At 46.0% G+C, this 22,072-nt stretch overlaps 1 protein-coding gene across 3 annotated transcripts in view; it reads left to right on the top strand.

The window, feature by feature from the left end:
* Positions 1 to 22,072, top strand: part of LMTK2 (lemur tyrosine kinase 2) — a 78,688-nt gene that overhangs the window by 31,074 nt on the left and 25,542 nt on the right. For all 3 annotated transcript variants that reach the window (XM_049638908.1, XM_049638907.1, XM_049638906.1), the window contains exons 4-7: positions 2,979 to 3,052; positions 7,087 to 7,205; positions 7,387 to 7,474; positions 19,073 to 19,206. In XM_049638908.1, coding sequence (XP_049494865.1) covers positions 2,979 to 3,052; positions 7,087 to 7,205; positions 7,387 to 7,474; positions 19,073 to 19,206 — 415 coding nt within the window. The remainder of the gene's footprint in view (positions 1 to 2,978; positions 3,053 to 7,086; positions 7,206 to 7,386; positions 7,475 to 19,072; positions 19,207 to 22,072) is intronic.

Below are 22,072 nucleotides of genomic sequence, written 5' to 3'. Positions count from 1 at the left end.
TGGCTCTTTATATGCGTCATCCCGCTGCCTTCTGGCCTCCATGGTTTCTGATGGAGAAACCATGATTCTCCAGATTCTCCATGATTCTGAGAAATCAGTTGTTAATCTTATTGAAGATCATTTGTATGTGATGAGTTGGTCCCTTTTGCTGCTTTCAAGGTTCTCCATCTTTGCATTCCACTGTTTGATTATGATGCATCTCAGTGTGGGTTTCCTTGAGTTTGTCTTAGTTGGACTTTGTTGAACTTGTTGGATGTGTAGATTCATGCCTTTTATCAGATTGGGACATTTTTAACCACCGCATCTTCAAATATCCTTTCTGACCCCTTTCCCCTCTTTTCCTGGGACTCTCATTATGTGTGTGGATTGGTCCACTTGGTGTTGCATAAGTCCCTTAGCCTTTGTCCATCGATATTTTTTTTCATTCTTTTTTCTTTCCACCTCTCAGCCTGGATAGTTTTATTTGAACTCTCTCTAAGTTCACTGATTCTTCTGTCTGCTAACATCTGTCGTGGAACCCCTCTAGTGAATTTTTTTGTTTCAGTTATTACACTTTTCAGCTCCAGATTTATATATGGCTCCTTTTACTAATTTGTATCTCTGTTGATCTTCACTTACCAGAACATCGTTCTCCTGGTTTCCTTTAGTTCTTTGTCCATGATTTCCTTTAGCTCTTTGAGCATGTTTAAGACAACTGATTTAAAGTCTTGTCTAGTAAGGCCACCATCTGTTTTCTCAGGGGCACTTTCTTTTACATTTCCTTTGTACATGTGGGTGGGCTATACTTTGTTTCTTTGCATGTTTTGTACTTTTCTTGTTGAAAATTGGTCATGTTGAATGATATGAATGTGCACAGAAGAAGAAAGAAAAGAAAGGAAAAAAGTATTCTGTGGGCCTTTGCCGATTAGCTGTGTATTGGGACACTCCTTACCCAGGCCACTTATAGCTCTGCTGGAGTCCTCACCTCCTGCCTTTGCGGGGCAGAGAGCCTAGCCAGAGGTGAAAGTTATATTCTTGTCAAGTCTTTTGTGGGCGTGCCCTTCCCTGAACGTGAAGGTGGCTCTCAAGCTTTCTTCATATGTTGCAATAGCTTTTCAAAGACCTCCCCCTCTCACCCCCCCGCAAATCTCACTCCCCAGCTTTTCTGCTAAAGCTTTCAGTGTGTCTGTTGTTTGCCTCAGTTGTTATGTTTTTTTTTTTTTTTTTGCCCCAGGTGGAAGTGTCTTGTCCATTTGGCTTTCACTGTTTTTGAGGAACTCTCCATCCTGATAGAGTTCTGAGTTTGTGAAACCAAGGGAAGCCGCTTGAGGCAGTCCTTGAGGGAAACCTCTGGTGAAAAGAAACACAGTGCCTGGGGAATGATAAGGTCCACTGTGCTCTCACTGGAACATGTGTTGTCATTAAGACCGCTGTTGGGTGGGGTTCTGATAAATTAAAAGACACAAAGAGGGGCACCTGGGTGGCTCAGTCGGTTAAGCGTCCAACTTCGGCTCAGGTCATGATCTCGCGGTCCGTGAGTTCGAGCCCCGCGTCGGGCTCTGTGCTGACAGCTCAGAGCCTGGAGCCTGTTTCAGATTCTGTGTCTCCCTCTCTCTGACCCTCCCCCGTTCATGCTCTGTCTCTCTCTGTCTCAAAAATAAATAAACGGGGGCGCCTGGGTGGCGCAGTCGGTTAAGCGGCCGACTTCAGCCAGGTCACGATCTCGCGGTCCGTGAGTTCGAGCCCCGCGTCAGGCTCTGGGCTGATGGCTCAGAGCCTGGAGCCTGTTTCCGATTCTGTGTCTCCCTCTCTCTCTGACCCTCCCCCGTTCATGCTCTGTCTCTCTCTGTCCCAAAAATAAAATAAAAAAATTAAAAAAAAAAAAATTAAAAAATAAATAAATAAATAAATAAACGTTAAAAAAAATTAAAAAAAAAAATCTAAAAAAAAAAAAAAGACACAAAGAAATTCTACCCTGTTTCAGTGGCCTTTCTCCTGGTTTGATTTGGCTGCTATAAATCTTTGTCTTCCAGAATTCTGATAAAGTTGACATTTATGTTTTTTTTTTCTTCTATTTAATTTTTTAATTTACATCCAAGTTAGTTAGCATATAGTGCAACAGTGATTTCAGGAGTAGATTCCTTAGTGCCCCTTACCCATTTAGCCCATCCCTCCTCCCGCAACCCCTCCAGTAACTCTCAGTTTATTCTCCATATTTATGAGTCTCTTCTGTTTTGTCCCCCTCCCTGTTTTTATATTATTTTTGTTTCCCTTCCCTTATGTTCATCCGTTTTGTCTCTTAAAGTCCTCATATGAGTGAAGTCATGTGATTTTTGTCTTTCTCTGACTGATTTCACTTAGCATAATACCCTCTAGTTCCATGCACGGACACTGACGGTTTTTGACAAGATACTCACTTCTACCCTGGAACTAAGGCTAAGTAAAAGCCAGTGGAATGGTGATCAGTAGTTAGAGTAGAGTAGGTTAGATCAGAAAACACAGTGTCTGGGTGTGTGGGTGGCTCCATCGGTTAAGCATCCACTCTTGATTTCAGCTGAGGTCACGATCTTGTGGTTCGTGAGTTCAAGCCCCACGTTGGGCTCTGCACTGACAGTGTGGAGCCTGCTTGGGATTCTCCCTCTCTCTGCCCCTCCTCTGCTCACGTGGATGTTCTCTCTCTCTCTTTCTTTCAAACAAACAAAAAAACAGTGCAAAGCATTTAAGAATCAGTAGGAAACTCATTCAAAAAAATATTGTCAGTCTTGAAACCATTTTGGCAGTATTGGTTTGAAAGTGATTATATATATATATATATATATATATATATGTACATGTATATGTATATATGTATGTATGAATTTATATCTACCTTTATTTTCTACCTTTGTGCTGACAAGCTGTAACTTTATGTTCATGTTTATACTTTAGATTTTGTATTTAATATTTATTGTATGTCAATTAAATGTCCCTATTTAGTTTTTATGTTCTTTTTCCTACAGAAGGTTTGAAGTCCCAAGTTGCCCGCCACAGTCTGAACTATATACAGGAAATTGGAAATGGCTGGTTTGGAAAGGTAAGATGTTCACATTTACTTTTTTTCCTTCCTAGTGCTAGTGTTTAGAATTTGAAGCTAATTAAGAATTGTTCTGTGTGACATTCCACATTCTCTTTGGATGCTGTGGTACGGATTGATTCTCCTCATTATGCCTGAACCCCCCCCCCCCCCCCCCCCCCCCCCCCCCGCCCCAGAAAGAGGGGTTTCGGCGTTTCCAGGTGGATACGTTTTTCCAAGAAGGCCTTTTATTTATATAGCAGATGCTTTTCTCATTGTTGGTGCAAGAACAGTAAACAGGGAAAAGAGACTGGAATTTTGGAAGCTTTTTATCCTCCTCAAGTTAAATTATTATTTTATTTATTTATTATTTATTTTTATATTTTTATTATTGTTTTCATTCTTCTCCCCTTCTCCCTCCCTCCCTCCCTCCCTCCCTTGTGATACTGAAACCACTTTAGAATTCTTGATGCACCGTAGTATTGTAATGAAAATCACGACAAAGAACTGTTCTCTCTTTCTCCTGGCCTGTCAAGGGACGAATGGTAACAGTGCTCTGTTGATCCTTTTACCACGGGGTATTCAGAAGGAATAATTTTATTACAACAGCTAGTTCCATGATGTAGCTAGCAGTCATTCTGGGTAAAAGGTTCCTAACTGAGCAGCGATTGCATCGTAAGCAGGGTGGTCAAGACAAGATGTATGTGCTCAGTGGTCAGCCGTGTTACGCACCTTGCTTTCCATTCAGAGTTGTTTGTCAGTCCTGTATCTTTGATGTCATGCAGCCTTTATTAGTCACTGAATCTTCTAAGCCATATAGCAAAACCTATTACCTATCACATTGTTCTCAATGTGGAGGGTACAGCGTGGGGAACGATGGGTGAAGTCCTGACCTGCGTGGAGTCTACGAATGTAGCAGCAAACGAGAGAACCCTGCCCGACAAAGGCTAAATCTCTAGCTACAGAGAGAGTGTGTGTGTGGGAAGATCAGACAGTAAACATTCAGGAGGAGGAGACGGGCCCAGAGGGGTGTGGGGGAGCCAGGTGATGGGAGACAGCATACGCATCCAGAGACTTTTACTCAGAGTGAGGTGGGAGAGGACTCGGGCGTCTGAGACCCGAGGGATGCAGCCTGGCTTGCCTTCACAAGGACCAGGCGGGCAATTATGTTGTGGAAGGCCAAGGGGAAAGCAGGGAGATTGCTTAGAAGGCTACTGCAGTCATACGGGCGAGGTGCAGGCAGGCTTGGATGATATAGCACGGAGTGGTGACAAGTGGTGCAAGTCGAGATGGCGTTTGCGATAAGAGCGTGCGGGACTGGGGACGGATCAGATGTGGAGTCCGGAAGAGGGGGGTCAAGGATGGCTGCTGTGGCCCGGTTGGTGGGAAGCAGAGAATTGCTGTCAAGCGAAACGGAAAGATTAAGGAGAAGCAGGCGTGGAGGAGGAGGAGGTCGGGAGTTCGCTTTTGGGTAGGTTAGGTGTGCGATGGCTCGTGGGCATCCAGATGGAGAGAGGAGTAGGCAGTTGGAAGTACACACCTAGAGTTCAAGGGCGAGGGTCCAGGCCAAAGATAGACATTTGGGAGAACTCAGTGTATAGCTGGAATTCAAAGGTAAGAGGCCAGATGGAATCACCGAGACCCTGAACTGGAGGGGAAAGGGAGGTAGGGGGACTGAGCCCCGAGGGTCTGGTTGGGAGGGGTCAGCGCAGTCAGGGAGAGCTGGTGACGGAGACTGAGGTAATTGGCCACTGAGAAGGAGGGGGCGCAGGATAGCGGGGTGTTCTAAGGGTCGGCGAAGAAGGAGACCCAAGAAGATAAATGGTAGTGACTGCTGCTGGCAGACTAAGACAAGACTGGGAAAAGTGGGACTCGGCCACGTGAGGTCCGTGATATTGTCAAAAGAGGCTGTTCGGGGGTCACGTCCTCACATGTAGGTGCAAGGGAGAAGGTGGAGACGGCTCGTGTAGACGACCCCGTTGAGGAGTTTTACCGTAAAGGGAGCAGAGACGTGGAGTACGAGCCGTTTGGGGCCGTCCCAGGGCCAAGGGAAGGTTGTTTTGGTTTGCTTTGCTTTTTATAGGCTGTGTAGCTATTTTAGCCACTTTATGCAGTAGGGGAGGAAGTGATAATGCAGGAGACAGCAAGGGGGGATGCTGTCAGAGTTCTCTTGAAACGGGAATAAAAGCAGCGTGTGGGTACAGGTGCTGGTATAAAATGGGGAAGTCCACTTCTGGTTACTTTATTCAATGAACAGAGGCCAGTTTGAAAGGGAGGAGTCAAAAGACACGTTGGGGGTTTGAACAGGAGGAGAGGGTGTGAAAGAGTCCTCCCGGGAAATCCATCCGGTAGGGAACGCAGCGGGGGGATGGGAATGCTGAGGACCCTCACAGATTTGAAACGAGGCCAGTCGCCGTGGTCGTGTGCGTGTTTTGTCTACATTCGGTGTTACTGTAGGCAGGTAGTTGAGTGTTAGCAGCACTGGGGTTTGGCTGAGCTCCTAGGCCTCAGCAAGAGTGGTGAAGGGGGTGGCGGTAGTGGAGGATCATGGGCCCTAAGCTGCCAGGGAGGGGAGGGGGCCCTGTGGTAGGGCAGTGGTAGAGGGCTGCTATCGTGAATGGATCTGGAGGCCAGGTTGTGCCCTTCTTGGGTTAGACGGTTGAAGTGAGCTGGAAATCAGAGGACTGGTAGAGAAGGAGAAGTTAAAATTCAAGGTTAGGGAGGCATCTGGGTGGCTTAGTCAATTGTGTCTGCCTTCAGCTCAGGTCATGATCTCACGGGTCATGAGTTCAAGCCCCATGTTGGGCTCTGTGCTTACAGCATGGAGCCTGCTTTGGATCCTATGTCCCTCTCCCTCTCTGCCCCTCCCCCACTTGTGTTCATTCTCTCGCTGTCCCTCTCTCTTTCTCTTTCTCTGTCTCTCTCTCTCTCAAAAATAAAAACATTTAAAATTCAGGGTTTAGGACATGATCCAATAATTATTAGCTAGGTCTAGACCTGTGGGAGTTTTTTGCCAAGATTGGGTCATAGAAAAGAGTATTGGAAGTGAGGTAGAAAACCTAAGAGGTCAAGATGTTGACTGAATTGTCCCTGCTGACATTGAAGACCAAGGATGATGGCAGCGGTGGTAGAGAGAGTGAGATTATCCTGATCTTTTCTGGAATTGATATCTGATCAGTGTTAGGCTTATGGTAGATGTACAGGCTAGTTATTTGAAACCAGGAATATGACAAGGTTATCAGAATTTCTTGTCTGTTTCTTTTTCTGCCCTTACATTCTTTAATAAACACAATACATGCTGTTCACTTATTCTCAATTTCCAGGGCATTAAAGTTAATCTACTCGATAAAATATTGAAAACTATTTCAAAAAGAAGGCTTTTAGTTTTGGCCATTCTTGAATTAAATGAAAACTTTCACTTCATCGTCATTTTCATCTTAAATATTGTATTTTTGGAACACCTCTGTATTGCCCAATGTTGTATTTGGTATTTTGCTCGTCGTGTGCTCGTTTGCTCGTTTTCATTCATTTTGTATTCTGTTGATTTCGGTGGCATATTTTTTCCTTGTGTTTTAACTGAGGTTTCGGTATAAGATAAAGGTCTGGAATAATTGCGATGCCATAGATTTTTAAAGTCACAATGCTGTGATAATATGTACGCTGCTGTTTGTCCCTTTACTTTCTCTTATGTGAAGGAGACAAAATAACAAAACCCAGCTGAAGTGTTTTGAGAAACATTTGAGTTCTGTTTGAACTGAACTTGTGAATAACTCTTCTGTGATGTCACCGGTAATATTTGTGAAAGTATAGTACATTTTTAAAATAAATAGAAAAGAAACACGGATACATAGATGAATGCTGTCCATATCCAGTAAACAGTTTAAAACAAGGAAAACATTTTCATTTCACAAGCTTTTTCTGAGGTAGTATTTTCATAATAGAGGACCTTCTGATTGTTCCTTCATTTATTTTCCTGGATTCCATTTCCTGATGAGTGAGACCTGCTTCTTTACCATTTCGATGGAAGTGAGATGAAAACCTGTTCTTTGTTTTAGGTCCTCCTTGGAGAGATTTACACAGGCACTAGTGTAGCGAGAGTAATAGTGAAGGAGTTAAAAGCGAGCGCGAGCCCAAAGGAACAAGATACTTTTTTGAAAAATGGCGAACCTTACTAGTAAGTACCTTAAGATGTGTTTTGTAAACATAGTCCGGGGTCTGTTGAGGACCAGGTGTTTAAAATGACTTTGCAATGTATCGTATTTAAATTGTGATGAATGTTAAAATTTAGATTACTGTCTGAACAGGTGTACTCGTGTGCTCCCTGATGAATGACACGTGACTTTTCTTTTCCCCAGTGTTCTTCAGCATCCAAATATTCTTCAGTGTGTTGGACAATGTGTAGAAGCAATTCCCTATCTCCTGGTGTTTGAGTTCTGTGACCTGGTAAGTTTTTAGTGGAAATTCAAGGTCAAGCGTTCGAAACGTGACACCCAAGTGTTTTTGACAGATAGAAATGCCGGATGAGGGACTGCTTTCACTTCTGTCCCCCGTTTTAAAAACTTTACAATGTGCTAAGTCATTACCTTTTGAAAACAGTCCTGACGGACACTTACGTCAGTGTTGTTTTTACACTCCATCCCTATGCTGAGCTGTTCACGTGCATTTCATCTAATCATATTTGTCCACACTTTCTATATGATTAAAGTAAGGCTCACGGAGATTGAGAAAATGTTATTCATCAAGGATATGCCAGAGCCAGAGTTCGGATCTCCAGCATCCCCTTCCCTAGAGCTCGAGGTCTTTCTTGACCTCAGCTAGGCAGTTTGAAACACTTTTCCCCAATGAGGTAATCATCGTACCTGTAGAGCACCCGTGACCTGTCAGGCTTTTAAAATAGTGAATGTACGTGCCGTTTAGATTTTTAAATAATTAGATGATTTTTTTAACCCAAAATTAATAGCCTCACTTCTTCGCATGACAGTATTACTGAGATTTATAAGTTGGAAAAACTGTGTTTGTGCAGTTTGTGCATAAAAGCTGCACAAACACGGTTTTTATGAATACTAATTTTTATGTGAAAAGTTCCTGTAAACATGTTTTTTTAAAAAACTGGGTTTTGATTGATTTCTTCGCATCGTCTCCGTTTTCAGAACGTGAAAACATTAAGATCGTGCACGGAAAGGTGGGAGTACATCGAGATAAACCCCCAGTTCGTTCAGACAGTATTTTCAGCCGGCAAAATCAAAACGGGCAGTAACCATTGTGGATTTTTGTTCTAATTCCAAAGTGTGATTTGAATATTCCTCTTGTTGGCAGTGGTAGTTAATTACAAAGAAAAATTAATAAACTTGATATATTAGCTTTCATTGGATTATATCAGAGTAGCCCCCAATCTCAGCGACTGCTGAGAGCAGAGTGGTTCTCACTGATCTTGTACGTCAGCTCTGTTCCAGGCTGTGTTCAGCTTCACTCTAGGATCAGTGTATTTTATATTCTCTGTAGGCGCTGGGAGGGGGAGGATGTATATTCTGGTACATTCTGTGCAAGTGTATCTGTATAGGTCTTCTGGGTCAAGCATATGAGGTGGTTCAGATCTCCTGCATCCTTCTGATTTGGGAGGGCATTGATAGAGGAGTCTGAGTCTGTTTTCTATCAGTTACTAAGAGGCACAGTAGAATCTGCTCTGATTACAGATTTTCCTTATAATTCTAGTTGTATTTGCTTTGAATGTTGTGTCAAGGATACAAATTTAGAATTGATGCAATGTCTTGTAATTTTAAGCTTTCATTATTATGAAGGGACTCTTCATAAGATTAAAAGCATTACTGAGGATTAAGTCTGTGCTTTACTGATATTAATATAGTTATCCCAGCCTTTTTTGGTTAGAATTTGCCTGGTGTGTCTAAGTCCTTTGGTTTACATCACCTGAAAATAGCTTATCGTTAAAATTTTGTTAATCTGTCAGTCTTGATCACTTACCATGGAACGTGTGGTCCGTTTATGTTTATTGCATTTATGACATGGTTGGAATTTTTATGTACCTATTTTGTATTATTTTTCCTACCTACTTGTTTCAATTTTTCTGTTTCGCTTTTCTGCTAGCCTTCTTTTGGATTCTTGGTGGGTTTTTTTGGGGGGGGTGGGGCTGGTGGTTGGTTCAGTTTTTCGCACCTACTAGTTCGGATTTTAGATACTGTTCTTAGTTTTTGGTGCGATGACACTGGAAGTTACAATATGCGTATGTAATTTGACTAAGTCTAAAATTAATATTTTAACCCTCCCCCAAAGAAGCTGGGACCTCATAGAGCTTTCCCTCCATGTGAGGAAAACTGAAATCCCATTTGCTTTTTTGTCCCAAGCCCACATTTTCTCCGAACATCAAGGGTGCTTCTTTGTTGAACACCTGCTATTGGAAGACAAATTCCCACATGGATCCATGGATCCGGAGGGAGAGTTCGGTCACTGTCCTCTAGGCCCCCTTGGTAGTGAGAGCAGACATGTGATCGTGGTTATTTAGCCCGATAAACCTTTGAATGGAGGCATGAGAACTAAGAAGACGACCTACTCGATGACATTCCTGATTATTTTATTGCATCTACGTTTTGTTTTATCTCAATGTTATCAGTCATAATGTTTATGACCCTCGGTTATTACAATATGAGAACGGCTCCTTTTAGTCTGGCTCAGGCTAACTGATGTGACAGGTGATTCTTGTGCGGACAGCGTTTGAGAAGCCCTATGGTCTAGTGTCTCTGTGTGAGGAGACAAGTCTGCAGTCAGAGTTGTAGTTTTCTGAGACACTCTATGGTGGTTCTTTTGGGTCCCTAAGCTCTTGATATTTTTTCTGAATAACAATCAAAACACTCTTCCTGATCAAACACAACAAAAATGTGGCAGGGAGCATATCTACTTGAAATACCACAGTTCTCGTAATTACAAAACTATCTCAGGGCGCCTGGGTGGCTCAGTCGATTAAGCGTCTGTCCCTTGGTTTTTGGCTCAGGTCATGATCTCGCAGATTGTGGGTTCGAGCCCCCCATCAGGCTCTGTGCTGACAGTGTGGAGCCTGCTTGGGGTTTTCTCTCTCTCCCTCTCTGCCCCGTCTATTCCTGGAAGTTTTATTAGACATTATTGTTTTTCCTGGAATGGTAAAAGCTTCTGGATGCTCACCTTATGTTGTCTTCTAAATGGTTCAGGCGATGGGTTTAGTTTTAGTGCTATTTATTTTTTCACAAAGCTGCTTGTTCTTTTTGGGAGTAGTAGTTTAACCTACTTTATAAAGAAACTGAAACATTACAAAGCACACAAACAGCTCCTTTACAATTACTATAAAAAAGTCAGAATTGACAAGATTCAAGAGTATTCTTTGTATCTTTGTCATTATACATTTTTTAAAATGTTTATTTTTGAGAGAGAGAGAGAGAGAGAGCACGAGCGAGCATGAGCAGGGGAGGGAAAGAGAGAGAGAGGAGACACAGAATCTGAAGCAGGCTCCAGCCTCCAAGTTGTCGGCACAGAGCCTGACGCGGGGCCCAAACCCATGAACTGTGAGATCATGGCCTGAGCCGAAGTCGGACGCTTAATCGACTGAGCCACCCAGGTGCCCCTTATGTAAATATAATAAATACATGCTTTTTGTTAACATTCTTTTTATATGGTTTTTACCCAGGACATTTGGGTCTCACATTTAAATGCATATTCTCCAAGTACTTACTAGACTGAGTATGCGGAGAATATTAACTTACCCAAAGTTGTACTGGTTTCCGTATTTTGGGGTGAGGATTATGCATATAGCCCTCCAGAATTAACAAATAAAACTTTTTTTTTTTTAATTTTGTACACCCATTCAACAAATACGACTCCTTGAAACATTTTATGTGAACCTCCTAAGTCGTCATGGGAGAACGTTCACTCCTGTAGCTAGAAGTTTGGAAAGAGCTCCTCACCCCCACCAACAGCTTTCATTGGCGGTGCAGAGCTAATAGCTATTTTTAATTTAAGTGCACTGCCCAGCGGTACGTTGATCAACAACAAAACCTTAAAAGCAATCGTTTCCCAAAAAATTACAAGTTACCACACGACCCAGGAATTTCACTTGTAGGGACATATATCCAAAATCATGGAAAGCAGCATCTCAAAGAGATGTTCACACGCCCCTGTTTATAGCGGCATGATTCGCAGTAGCCAAAAGGAAGAAGCAGTTCAAGAGTCCATTGGTGGATGAATAAGTAAACAAAATCGAGTCTATACCGTGGAGTATTACTGAGTCTTAAAAAGGAAGGAAATGCTAACACCTCCAACGTGGATGAACCTTGAGGGCATGATCAGTGAGATAAGCCAAACCGCTGGAAGAGGATCCCGCGTGGCTCCACCTATGAAGCATCTACAGCAGTCAGACTCACAGGGACCGAGAGTGGGATGGTGGTTGCCGGGGACCGAGTTGGGAGAGATGGGGAGTGTGCCTAATGGGGACACAGTCTCAGTTTGGGAAGATGAAGAGTTGTGGAGAAGGACGGTGGTGACGGTGGCACCGCAGCGTGAATGCTCTTAATGCCCCCGAACTGAGCACTTACCGGTGGTTAAGATGGTAGTGTTACGTTACCGGTTTTTACCACACACGTGCAAATCGATGATTACTTACTGTTATTTAAGGTGCCATCCCAGCTGGTCCCTGTGCTAGCAGGATGCTAGGAAGTGCTCCGAGTGCCCAGTCTCCTGTCCAGGTAGAGGCTGTTGACCCAGGGAACCCTCCACCTTGCCTAGCAGCGAGGGTCACGTTTGTGTCATTGGACCGTTTCGGGCTCATCACCTCTGGGCCCTGCTAAGCTTCAGAGGGAGCGGGGTCACCAGCTCTGAAGTCCGCTTGCCCAGGCTCGGTGTGTGCAGTGGCTCCGTGGCAGGAATGGTCAGGTAGCATCATCCCGGTGAACCAGAGAGGGCACCCACCTGCGGGGATGTCCCCCCGACACACCAAAGCCTCGCTTCAGTACCGAGCCCTGCTCCCGGCCTGGATGCCCCACAGCCCTCCCAGAAGTAGGCCATCCAGAGCAGAGGGGCGTCACCTGAAGCAAAACCGCCCACTGGCAAGGATCCAGAGGACAGAGGGTAATAGCTCGGGCTTGGTCATAAGCAGCTGCGGCCACAGTGAAAGGAGCCACTATCTTCACATGTTCTTAGTAGGTCAAGAGCTATTGAATGAACATTGGCCCTTCAGTCGTCATCGGGCGGTGATCATACGCAACGATAACATCTTGTAAATAGAAAGGAGAGACTATTTTTGCACTTAAGTCATTCTGGTGATGTGGAATTACCGGTCTGTTGTTGAAAAAGCGCTTTATCTTAGACTTTTTATGAAAGAAAACGAAGAGAGAGCGAGTCTGGTAGCTGGACTGTAGCCACCAGTTTGGAACGCTCATGGTGCCGTGCTCAGGGAAGGAGCGATGATTGCGGGCTGCTGCCTCCGGCTTTCTGCCACGGAAGGTGCACACCGCTCGCTCGTGAGTGTCCAGGCAAGGAGATTGCTTTTGGGTAGGGACCACTCATTCAACAGAAGCGTACCAGGCACCAGCTGGGTACGAGGAGCTGTGCCCGGCGCCCTGGGGAACACAGGCGGGTCACCCGGGTCCCTGTGTTTCCTACCTGGAGAGCCAGGCTGGCCCGCCTTCAGATGCTCATCCTGCCACTCGTGTGTCACTCTGGAAAGTTACCTGACCTCTTTAAGTCCCAGTTTAGGCCTCTGTAAAATGGGGATAATGCCACCTACCCTGTAGACTACCCTGACCATTAATAAGCTGGTAAAGTAAGTTTTGGAGCACATGGTAAGTACTCAAGACATAGGAGCTATTTCTATTCATATTTAGTTACTTAAATTGATCGCAGTTAGTGATTGAGTAAAGGTCTGAGTAGTGTGTATTGAAGTATGGCAGTTCTGGGCACCTGGCTGGCGCAGTCGGGAGAGCATGCAACTCCTGATCTCAGGGCCATGAGTTCAAACCCCACATTGGGTGTAGAGATTACTTTTACAAAAGAAAAAAAAAAAAAAAAAAAAGGGAGAAGTATAGCAGTTCTAACTGGGATCATTGGAGAAGGCTAACTTTGGAGAAGGAGTTTGCTCAGCACGCAAGAGCAGTTGGATAGACCTCCTAGGGGGAACAGCCCCTCAGCCAGTGTCCCCCTGGGGAGCCGGGGGGGGGGGGTTGGGGCGGGAAGGGCAGGAATGCACGTCCTGGTGAGAGAGGCAGGCTGACGTCTGCTGGAAAAGATGAGCTGAAAGGGTGAAAAGCAGAGACAGGCCACTCTGGAGCCCAGACCGAGGGCCGAGGTGGCAGAGAGAGGAGTGCAGGTTACACATTGCTCTGTCTTAATCTTTCTGAAGATTCATCCGTTTCTTTGACTCTTGTCACCTGACTCCGAAGCAAGAGACAGTATTTTCTTTGCGAGGGAGCGTTCTTTTTGGCTTTCTGATCGCCGATAAAGCAGAGGACGAGTTTCTGAAAGGAATTAGCAGTAGCCACATGAGAATGGGAAAGAAGTCCGTTTGGGGTTCTCGATGTGCTGCATGTTCCTCTGTGGGGCTTGCTTTAGTCCGCCTCTTGTCAGGAGTCAGGGCCGCTTAGAATCATGGGCTCTTAGAGCCGAAGGAACCTTGGCCATGCCCACCAAGAGGCCTAAGGAAGGGATAGCTCTAGCCGGTCTGTGCCGGACCTTGTGCTGGGCACGGGGTATCCGTTACTCACTTCGTGGGTGTTGAGAGCCCTTGTGAGGTGGGGTGGCAGGAGCTCCATTTTACAGATAGGGAAACTGAGGCTGAGGAAGATGAAGGTGCTCATTGAAGCGCCAAACCCAGGCTTCAGCACCACGCTTTCTGTTCTTCTTTCTTTGTCTGGTTAATTGGCTTGCCTCAGGTCACATGATCACCAGTGGCAAAGTAGGGATCTTAATTTATGGCTTAACGTTATTCTGTGTGTTTCTATATCACGTGGTTTAACGGTTGTACATGTTTTTTCCACCAGAGGGAAACCTGCACTTTAGAACTGTCCTTTCGTACAGAAGATGCCTAGTTAATGGGCATGTCTTAGTTACAAATGTGTTCATCAAGTAAGCCCATGCACGGGGAGCCTTGTAGGTTCTGGGCAGACAAAGATGAATGGCATGTCCCTGCCCCCACAGAGCTCACGAAGAAGAGAGGGTATGGGGTAACAGTGGAACAGAGGTGCGTGTGACAGGGTCCCTGGCCAGAGGCAGCAGAGAGGACGACGATGCAGCATGATCAGGCTTGACAGCGAGGGTGTCCCTGGGCCCTGCTGGTGGCCTCTCCCTTCCTCACACCTGGCTGCCGCCCTGGGCTTTGGTGAAAGTAGGCCTTGCCCGGGACTTGGCGATGGGTTGGACGTCTAGAGACAGAGCGGACTCGAGGACGAGGGCTTCGGTTTTGGTCTCACCCCCCGGGAGGATGGTGATACCATTTCCCGAGACGGAGCAGGTTGTCCGAGGTCTGCATCAGACCAGCTCGACGGAAGGCATCCAGGAGAGGGCGTCAAGTCAGCAGTTGGGAAGATGAGTCTGGGGCTCGGGAGGAAAGCCTCAGGAGGGCTTTGAGCCTGAGAAGTGCATTAGAGATGATTTTTAAAGCCTTGGGGTGGGTAGAGTCGCCCGAGAATGAGTGTCCGCAGTGGCAGGATGGATGGAGCCCTGGGCGGTGCCAACACTTGCTGATGAGCGAGAGGGGGAGGGGCCACACAGGGGCCTGGAAAAGGCATGCCAGTGAGCTAGGAGGAGACCGGGAGGCGGGGGGAGGGGGGAGGGATGACTCTACCCTGGCAGTGCTGGGGGGGGGGGCGGCAGCGGCGGAGCGGGGGGGAGGCGTGGGGACAGGGTCACGAGGGAGTGGGATCCCGGGAGGTGGGCCAGCCAGTGCAGACCAGGCTTCAGAGTGCACGTGCGAAGGGGGAAGGGGAGAAGGGGGAATGGGACGGCCGGGGCAGGAGGAGTGTGGAGGCAGAGGGAGGCTTGTTTGGTTCCTGGTTGGACTGACCTGAGGGGTGTCTGAGCGCGTGAGCACAGGGGTGAGTAATCCGTAACAACGGCGCTTGGTGCGTCGGGGGATGGACGCTGGCAGGTGAGGGCTCGGGGCTGAGGAAGCAGCCTCCGGCGGGCGGGGACACGGCCAGACGGGTACTGGGGCGTTGGCTTCGTGTGGACATTTCCTTCCGTCAGTGGGGGCCCAGTATGTGGCTGTTTATGCTGGTCTTGCACCCGTTCATTCCAGTTTCGTTTAAAAATCATAAATTCTCCCCCAAAGTCCTCCTGTTAAAAGTATAAGAGACTGTAATTTTGCACTCCTAGAACTCCTCGCTGGTTGCGTTTTCGCATTGTGATGAAATGAATTCATCGTTCGCGGTGCCCCGAAGAAAGCTGCGTGGCCCTCCTGGTGGCCCGGGCTGGAATTTAAGAGGACACTAGTGCGCCTCTGTCTGAAGGTCTGCGGGCCGCTCGGGGCGGTGCGTGAAGTCCTTCCCGGGCCCCGGCTCCGCGCAGTCCTGAGTGCGGCGCTTTGCTGCCACCTAGTGTCATACGTCCTTCTTTTCCAGGCTTTCTGGGAGGGTTTGGGGGAGGATCTGAGAAATTTTTAAGACTTGGATAAAGGAAATGATTTTAATTCAGAATATATTGCTGTTCTTCGTGGGTTTTTCTTTAAATAAGGGACCAAAGTAATAATCCCTGTCTGCTCACCAAGTACCACGCAAACATAAATAAAGTAAACCTGGCGTCTCAATACGGTTTTGTCTGTTTTGGATAGAATGAATCCAGTTTTGGTATTTATTTAATAGAAACATTTTTACTGTAATTAAAGATTTTACGCTGATTTTTCTTCTAAATGGTGGCACCAGGAGAGCCGACGGTCTTTCTAGAACATAGAACCAACCCTGGGTCCTGCACAAACCACCACGAGTCCCATCGGGCTCCTCCGTAATCATTGGTGTCAGCTCCTCACCCAGCTTAGAGGTGTGTTTGCCAGCGTTTTGCTAACTGCTGACTTTGTCCCCCGCGCTGGGGGTTGGGGTCGGGAGAGGCCAAGCTGGAAACATTAGGGGCGGTAACATTCTTAAGCAAAATCCCCTTGTGCTTGTTATGCATCTTCTGGTGAGATTTGGGGAGTGAATTACTGTGGAGAGAAGACACCTTGAGCACAGTGGATGGTGATGAATATCCAGCTGCCGCTTGAACAACATGGGTTTGAGCCGGGCAGGTCCCACACGTAGAGTTTTCCCCACAAATACAGGCCAGTGCTGTAAATATATTTTCTCTTCCTTATCATTTTCTCTACACTTTCTTTTTTCTGGCCTACTTTATTATAAGAATATAGTCTATAATATATGCCACATAAAAATATGTGTTAAGCAACTCTTCGTTATCAGTAAGGCTTCTGGTCAACCACAGGTTGCTAGTGGTTGAGTTTTTGGAGAGTCTGAAGTTCTGTGTGGATTTTCCACCACTCGGGGGTCGGTGCCCCAACCCCGTCATTGTTCAGGGCTGAACTGCGCTTTAGATAACCTTGAAAAATAACTCCACCCACTCTGCCATTCTCCCTTCATGGCCAAAGTCACTTGCAAAGTGTTCACTGTTTGTCAGCAGCTTCTGTTTGTTTTGAGAATTGGCCAGATACAGCACAGCATAATGCTACTTTTGTGTGAGGGTGATTTTTTCTTAGATGGATATTGCAGGAAAGGGGTTGGACAAATGGATTTAAGTTGCCATTTCACTGGTAATGTAAATAAAAAGCTGTTCATTTTCATATTTAGTTTCCATGTGGGCCACCTTATGAAAATCTCATTAGCCTGTAGGCCTGGAGCTTTTTGCTGGTCTTAGTCTGGATTAATGTATTTGTCATGAGACTCCGTCTTTATTCCCACCCACTCCAACACTGGGTAGAGCCTAGCCTGGGGGAAGGTGGGGTGGGGGTGGGAAGGGGCATGTATTTTTATTTTTGAGAGAGAGCATGCACAAATGGAGGAGGGACAGAGAGAGAGGGAGACAGAATCCGAAGCAGGCTCCATGCTGTCAGTGCAAAGCCCGACGCAGGCCTCGAACCCACAAATCACGAGACCATGACCTCAGCCGAAGTCGAATCCTTAACCGATGTAGTCTCCCAGGCTCTCTGGGACATGTATTATTCAAAGGCAAGAAGGGTCTCTTTCTCTCCTGGAGCGGCTTGTGATTCCAGCATCACGTCTGGGAGGAAATAAGAGGTAGGACATACGGGTCCCGAGGGCACGAAACTGCTTCCCTGGCAGAGCAGTCCCATTAAGTTTGGGGGGATCCGACAAATGCATGTGGCTGACATGAAGTTATTTTACATTCATTCTTATAAAGTAAATTGATTTGATCTGCAACCCTAAGTGGATTTTCTTGACAGGTTGGTAAAACTAAACAGTAGAGATACGGCCCCACTGTTTATTGGCTGTGGCCTCGTCGAGATTTCTTAACCTCCTTGAGCCTCAGTTCCACAGCCAGGAAATGCTTCAAATTGCAGGAATTATTCGAGGCAGCAGGTGTAGACACTCCTCGCACGGTGCTTGGCACACTGCTCAGAAGTTCCGGTGGCAGTAATTATTAATTTCAACATTATCATTCACATAAAAACCACTGAGACTGGGAATGAAAGCCTTTAGATGTTGCAGCAGGCCTAGAATTTACACTGCAGTGTGCAGTTAAAGGTAGGCAAACGTTTGTCATGGAATATTGTGTTCTAAGGTTTTATTCTGGGTAGAATTGGATAAATTTGCTCTTTCCTGACATTTGCAAGAAATGCATTCTATTCTTTAGTTGGTTACCTTCCTCAGGAGTCGTCACTTGACCCAGGTATAATGACAATCGAAAGCTATTGGCTTGCTTTCTAAATTTTGTTAACTGTTTATATAAAGCTTTAGTTTGGAATTAAGTCCGATCAATAAATATTTACTCGTGGTGATAAGGAGAATGTGGAAGATTTTATTTCCTTAAACGTGTATTCCCCAAAACATACAGTCCTAAATTTAAGTCCTCAAAGAGGGATGCCTGCCTGGGGGGCTCAGTCTGTTAAGTGTCTGACTTTGGCTCAGGTCACGATCTGGCAGTTAGTGAGTTTGAGCCCCACGTCGGGCTCTGTGCTGACACCTCAGAGCCTGGAGCCTGTTTCAGATTCTCTGTGCATCTCTCTTTCTGCCCCTCCCTTGGCCATACTCTTGTCTCTCTCTGTCTGTCTCTCTGAAAAATAAACATTAAAAATTTTTTTTAATAACAAAGTCCTGAAAAAGAGGCAGAGTAACACGGGGCAGTCCGGCAGGGATACCTGGAGGGCCCGGCGTTGCGGTGGATGTGCCTCAGGAGGCGTCCGGTGTGAGTTTGTTCATTTTCCTGTCCGCGCTGCCAGACTCTGAATAGGCTTAGTAACTTTATGCAATTTTCTGGAGGGCCCGGAATGTTCTTTCTCCGAGCGGTCTTGGGGCCACACCGGGCCTTGGGGGAGCTGGCAGAGACTCGGCCAGCACTCAGAATGCTTCCCCCCCCTCCCCCGGCCGGTCTGCTTTCGTTCTCTCCCTCTCCGTCGCTCACGAGTGCTCTGGCAGTAGCCTTCGTGACCTAATGTCTGGCCGTGTGCGTCCTAGAATCCTTACAGGCAGTGCACACGGCACCATTTATTCAACTCTCCGTATCATCTCAGTTACCTGGAAATTTCTGTACCTCTGCACTTAGTTTAGATGGTGCATCACTGAGAAATTATCTAAGTTTCACTGTTTGGTTTTACGTGTGTTCATCTAAACTGATAGTTTATTTAAAGATAAACTAACGTTTGGTTAGAACGACCCTAAAAGATGATAGTGTTTTCTATACTTTTAAAGCATTTGGGTGGAATTACTCTTTGTAACTTGGAACTTGCTCTTTATTAAGGTCAAATCTTAGTTCTAATAAATAATAGTTGACACGGGCAGAGGCACGTGTGTGGTCGCCAGCGTGTTCGCCTCGTCCCCTCTGGAAACTGACCTGCGCTGCCTTTTGCAGGGTGACCTAAAAGCTTACCTGCGCAACGAGCAAGAGCACGTGAGGGGGGACTCGCAGACCATGCTGCTGCAGCGGATGGCCTGCGAGATCGCGGCGGGCCTGGCCGCCATGCACAAGCTGCACTTCCTGCACAGGTGGGTCCGTCCGTCGGCGCCCCGCTCACCGCCCGGGCTGCGCCGTCCGCGTGACGGGTCCGGAGAGTACTTGGAGGGTGTGTAAGCAGAAGCTGTCCGGGACGCCCCGGGTCAGAGCGAGGGTAGAGCTGGGCTTCGGTCAGACCGGAACCGGGCAATAGGATGTCTGCATACAGCCTGAGGTCCGAAGACCATTTCCAGAATTTCAGAGAATGTAAAAAATTGCACATCGCTCAGCCGGGGGCAGACGGCATCCATCTCCCCGCTGACGTCTCTCTGTGCTCCCCTGTCACGTCAGCTTCGGGCTGTGGTCCTGATTGTGCGATTTCAGGGTGGGTCCCGCTGCCCATCCCTGGGAGGGGAGGGGAGGGTCTGCTAGGCCAGCATCATCTGTTTGTGGAGGGTCACAACAGGGGTGCCAGTGCTCTGAGAGGCCTGCCCTCCCACCTCAGCGCCCCGCCCCCGGGCTGGGTTATAGGTGGTCAGGGGGTGTGCGTGAGCAGCAGTCAGTATAACGTATCTGTGCCGAAACCTTCCTGGTCCCACTTGAATAGCCGCAGCTCTTTGGAGCACGTTGTGTTTGGCTCAGACCATTGATGTAATTTTTGTAATTAATTTTTTGTAAAAAAGGGCTTTGAGTCCTATCGGAGATGATGGTTCTGTGAACCCAAAAGGAGATTGCTGCTTATTCTTCTCTAGCCTTCTGAGCTCTGATTTATATTTAAAATATGTTTGAGGGGCACCTGAGTGACCCAGTTGGTTGAGTGTCCAGCTCTTTTTTTGTTTTTTTAACTTTTTAAAAAAATGTTTACTTATTTTTGAAAGAGAGACTGAGCACAACAGGGGAGGGGCAAAAAGAAAGACACAGAATCCGAAGCAGGCTCCAGGCTCTGAGCTGTCAGCACAGAGCCCCATGTGGGGCTCAAGCTCATGAACGGTGAGATCATGACCTGAGCCGAAGTTGGTTGCGTAACCGACTGAGCCACCCAGGCACCCCTGGTGTCCGACTCTTGATTGCGGCTCAGGTCATGATCTCGAGGTTCGTGAGTTCAAGCCCCACATTGGGCTCCACGCTGATAGTGTGGAGCCTGCTTGGGATTCTCTGTCCCTCTCTCTTTCTCTCTCTGCCTTTCCCTGGCTCTCTCTCAAAATAAATAAACTTCGAATATATAAATAAAAAATAAAAATATGTTTGAAATTATTTCTCAAGTCTCCAGGGAAACCAGCTTCTCTTTAGTTTTTTTTTTTTTTACATTTTATTTATTTTTGAGAGAGACAGAGACAGAGCACAAATGGGGGAGAGGCAGAGAGAGAGAGGGAGACATAGAATCCGAAGCAGGCTCCAGTCTCTGAGCTCTCAGCACAGAGCCTGATGTGGGACTCGAACTCACAAACCGTGAGATCATGACCTGAGCCGACGTCGGACGCTTAACCAACTGAGCCACCCAGGCACCACTCTTCAGTTGACTTTAATTAGATAATTTAACACTTAACAATCCAAAGCCCTGAAAAGGCACACCTGTGTGTTTTGACTTTAAGGGCTATGAAGCATTCTATTTTTTAAGAGGTAGGTTTCATAGGAATATATTTATAGTATGATGCCATTTTTTTTAAATAAGAAAACACCTGCTTGTATGTTTAGAGCTGTGTATGCGTGCGTGCATGAGAGCAGACATGGAAAAGTACCCTGTCACATTCTCAACATTATTCAGGGTAGGAAAGAAAGAAAATTATTAACATTTTTCTCCTACATCTATATCTTATTTGGCATGCATAGTGAGTGAATCATTCTGATAAAGGGCTTTATAAAAGACCCCAGAGATTATGGGTTTCTTCAAGCCCAAGGCAGAATCCCTTATACAAAACTTCGAAATGTAAATGGTCTGTTTGCTTCATGACAGAGAAATCTTATATTTCATATCTTTAATATCTTATAGCAGGTTAATACCCAGCATATTTGTATTGTTAATCTTTTGTAAGTCACAGCAGATTAATCCCTAAAAGCTGGTTTAGGAATTTTTAGATCTTGGAAGATGGAGCGTTTGGAGAGAGTATCATGTCAGAGTCAGCAGCACAAAGGTCTCAGAGGCAGCTAGAAATGGCATTAAAGTCCAAGTACGTTCCTACTGCTGTATATTAAAAATTGGCAAAGACCTCAAAAAATTGGCAACCCATGAGTTGAGTTTTTTTTTTTTTTTTTAATGTTTATTTATTTTGAGAGACAGAACATGCGCACGTATGAGAAGGGGAAGGCAAAGAGAAGGAGAGAGAATCCCAAGCAGGCTCCACACTCTGCATGGAGTTCAACTTGGGCCTCATCTCACAACTGTGAGCTCGTGACCTGAGCCGAAATCCAGAGTTGGATGCTTAACCCACTGGGCCACCCAGGTGCCCCTTCCTGTGAGTCCCTATAGGTTGAAGTCCTACTTGATTTAGGCTTTTGTGAACTTCAGAACAAATACAGGTGACGAATTAAATCACATTTATGTTTGGATGTCATCCAGGCACAAAAACTCAAGGTGAAGAATATTTAAATTGTTAGCACCCCCCCCCTCTCTCTCTCTCTCTTTTTAAGTAGCCGTATTTTAATTAATTAATTTATTATTATCATGTTTTTGGTGGTAGCAAACTGTATAGCATATTTTTAAATTGGAATTCAGAATATTCATTGGCTGACTTAAAGTCAGGTTTCTGTGTTGGTTGAAAATAGAATAGCCCACATGTCCAACTAAAAGCTGTCAGCTATGTTTGGAAAGTGATCTAGTAAAGCACCCGCAATTAAATTTTATTTTTGCTTATTGTTTAAGAGGAGACTTATGCCTGGGTCTTAGGTAGCCTGCATCTCCGAAGCTTACATGTGACATCC

Source organism: Panthera uncia, chromosome E3 (genome assembly GCF_023721935.1).
Source record: "Panthera uncia isolate 11264 chromosome E3, Puncia_PCG_1.0, whole genome shotgun sequence".
In the NCBI taxonomy this organism is placed as follows: Eukaryota; Metazoa; Chordata; class Mammalia; order Carnivora; family Felidae; genus Panthera; species Panthera uncia.
Note: the sequence above shows the minus strand (reverse complement) of the source record. Positions and strands in the feature narration are given on the sequence as shown.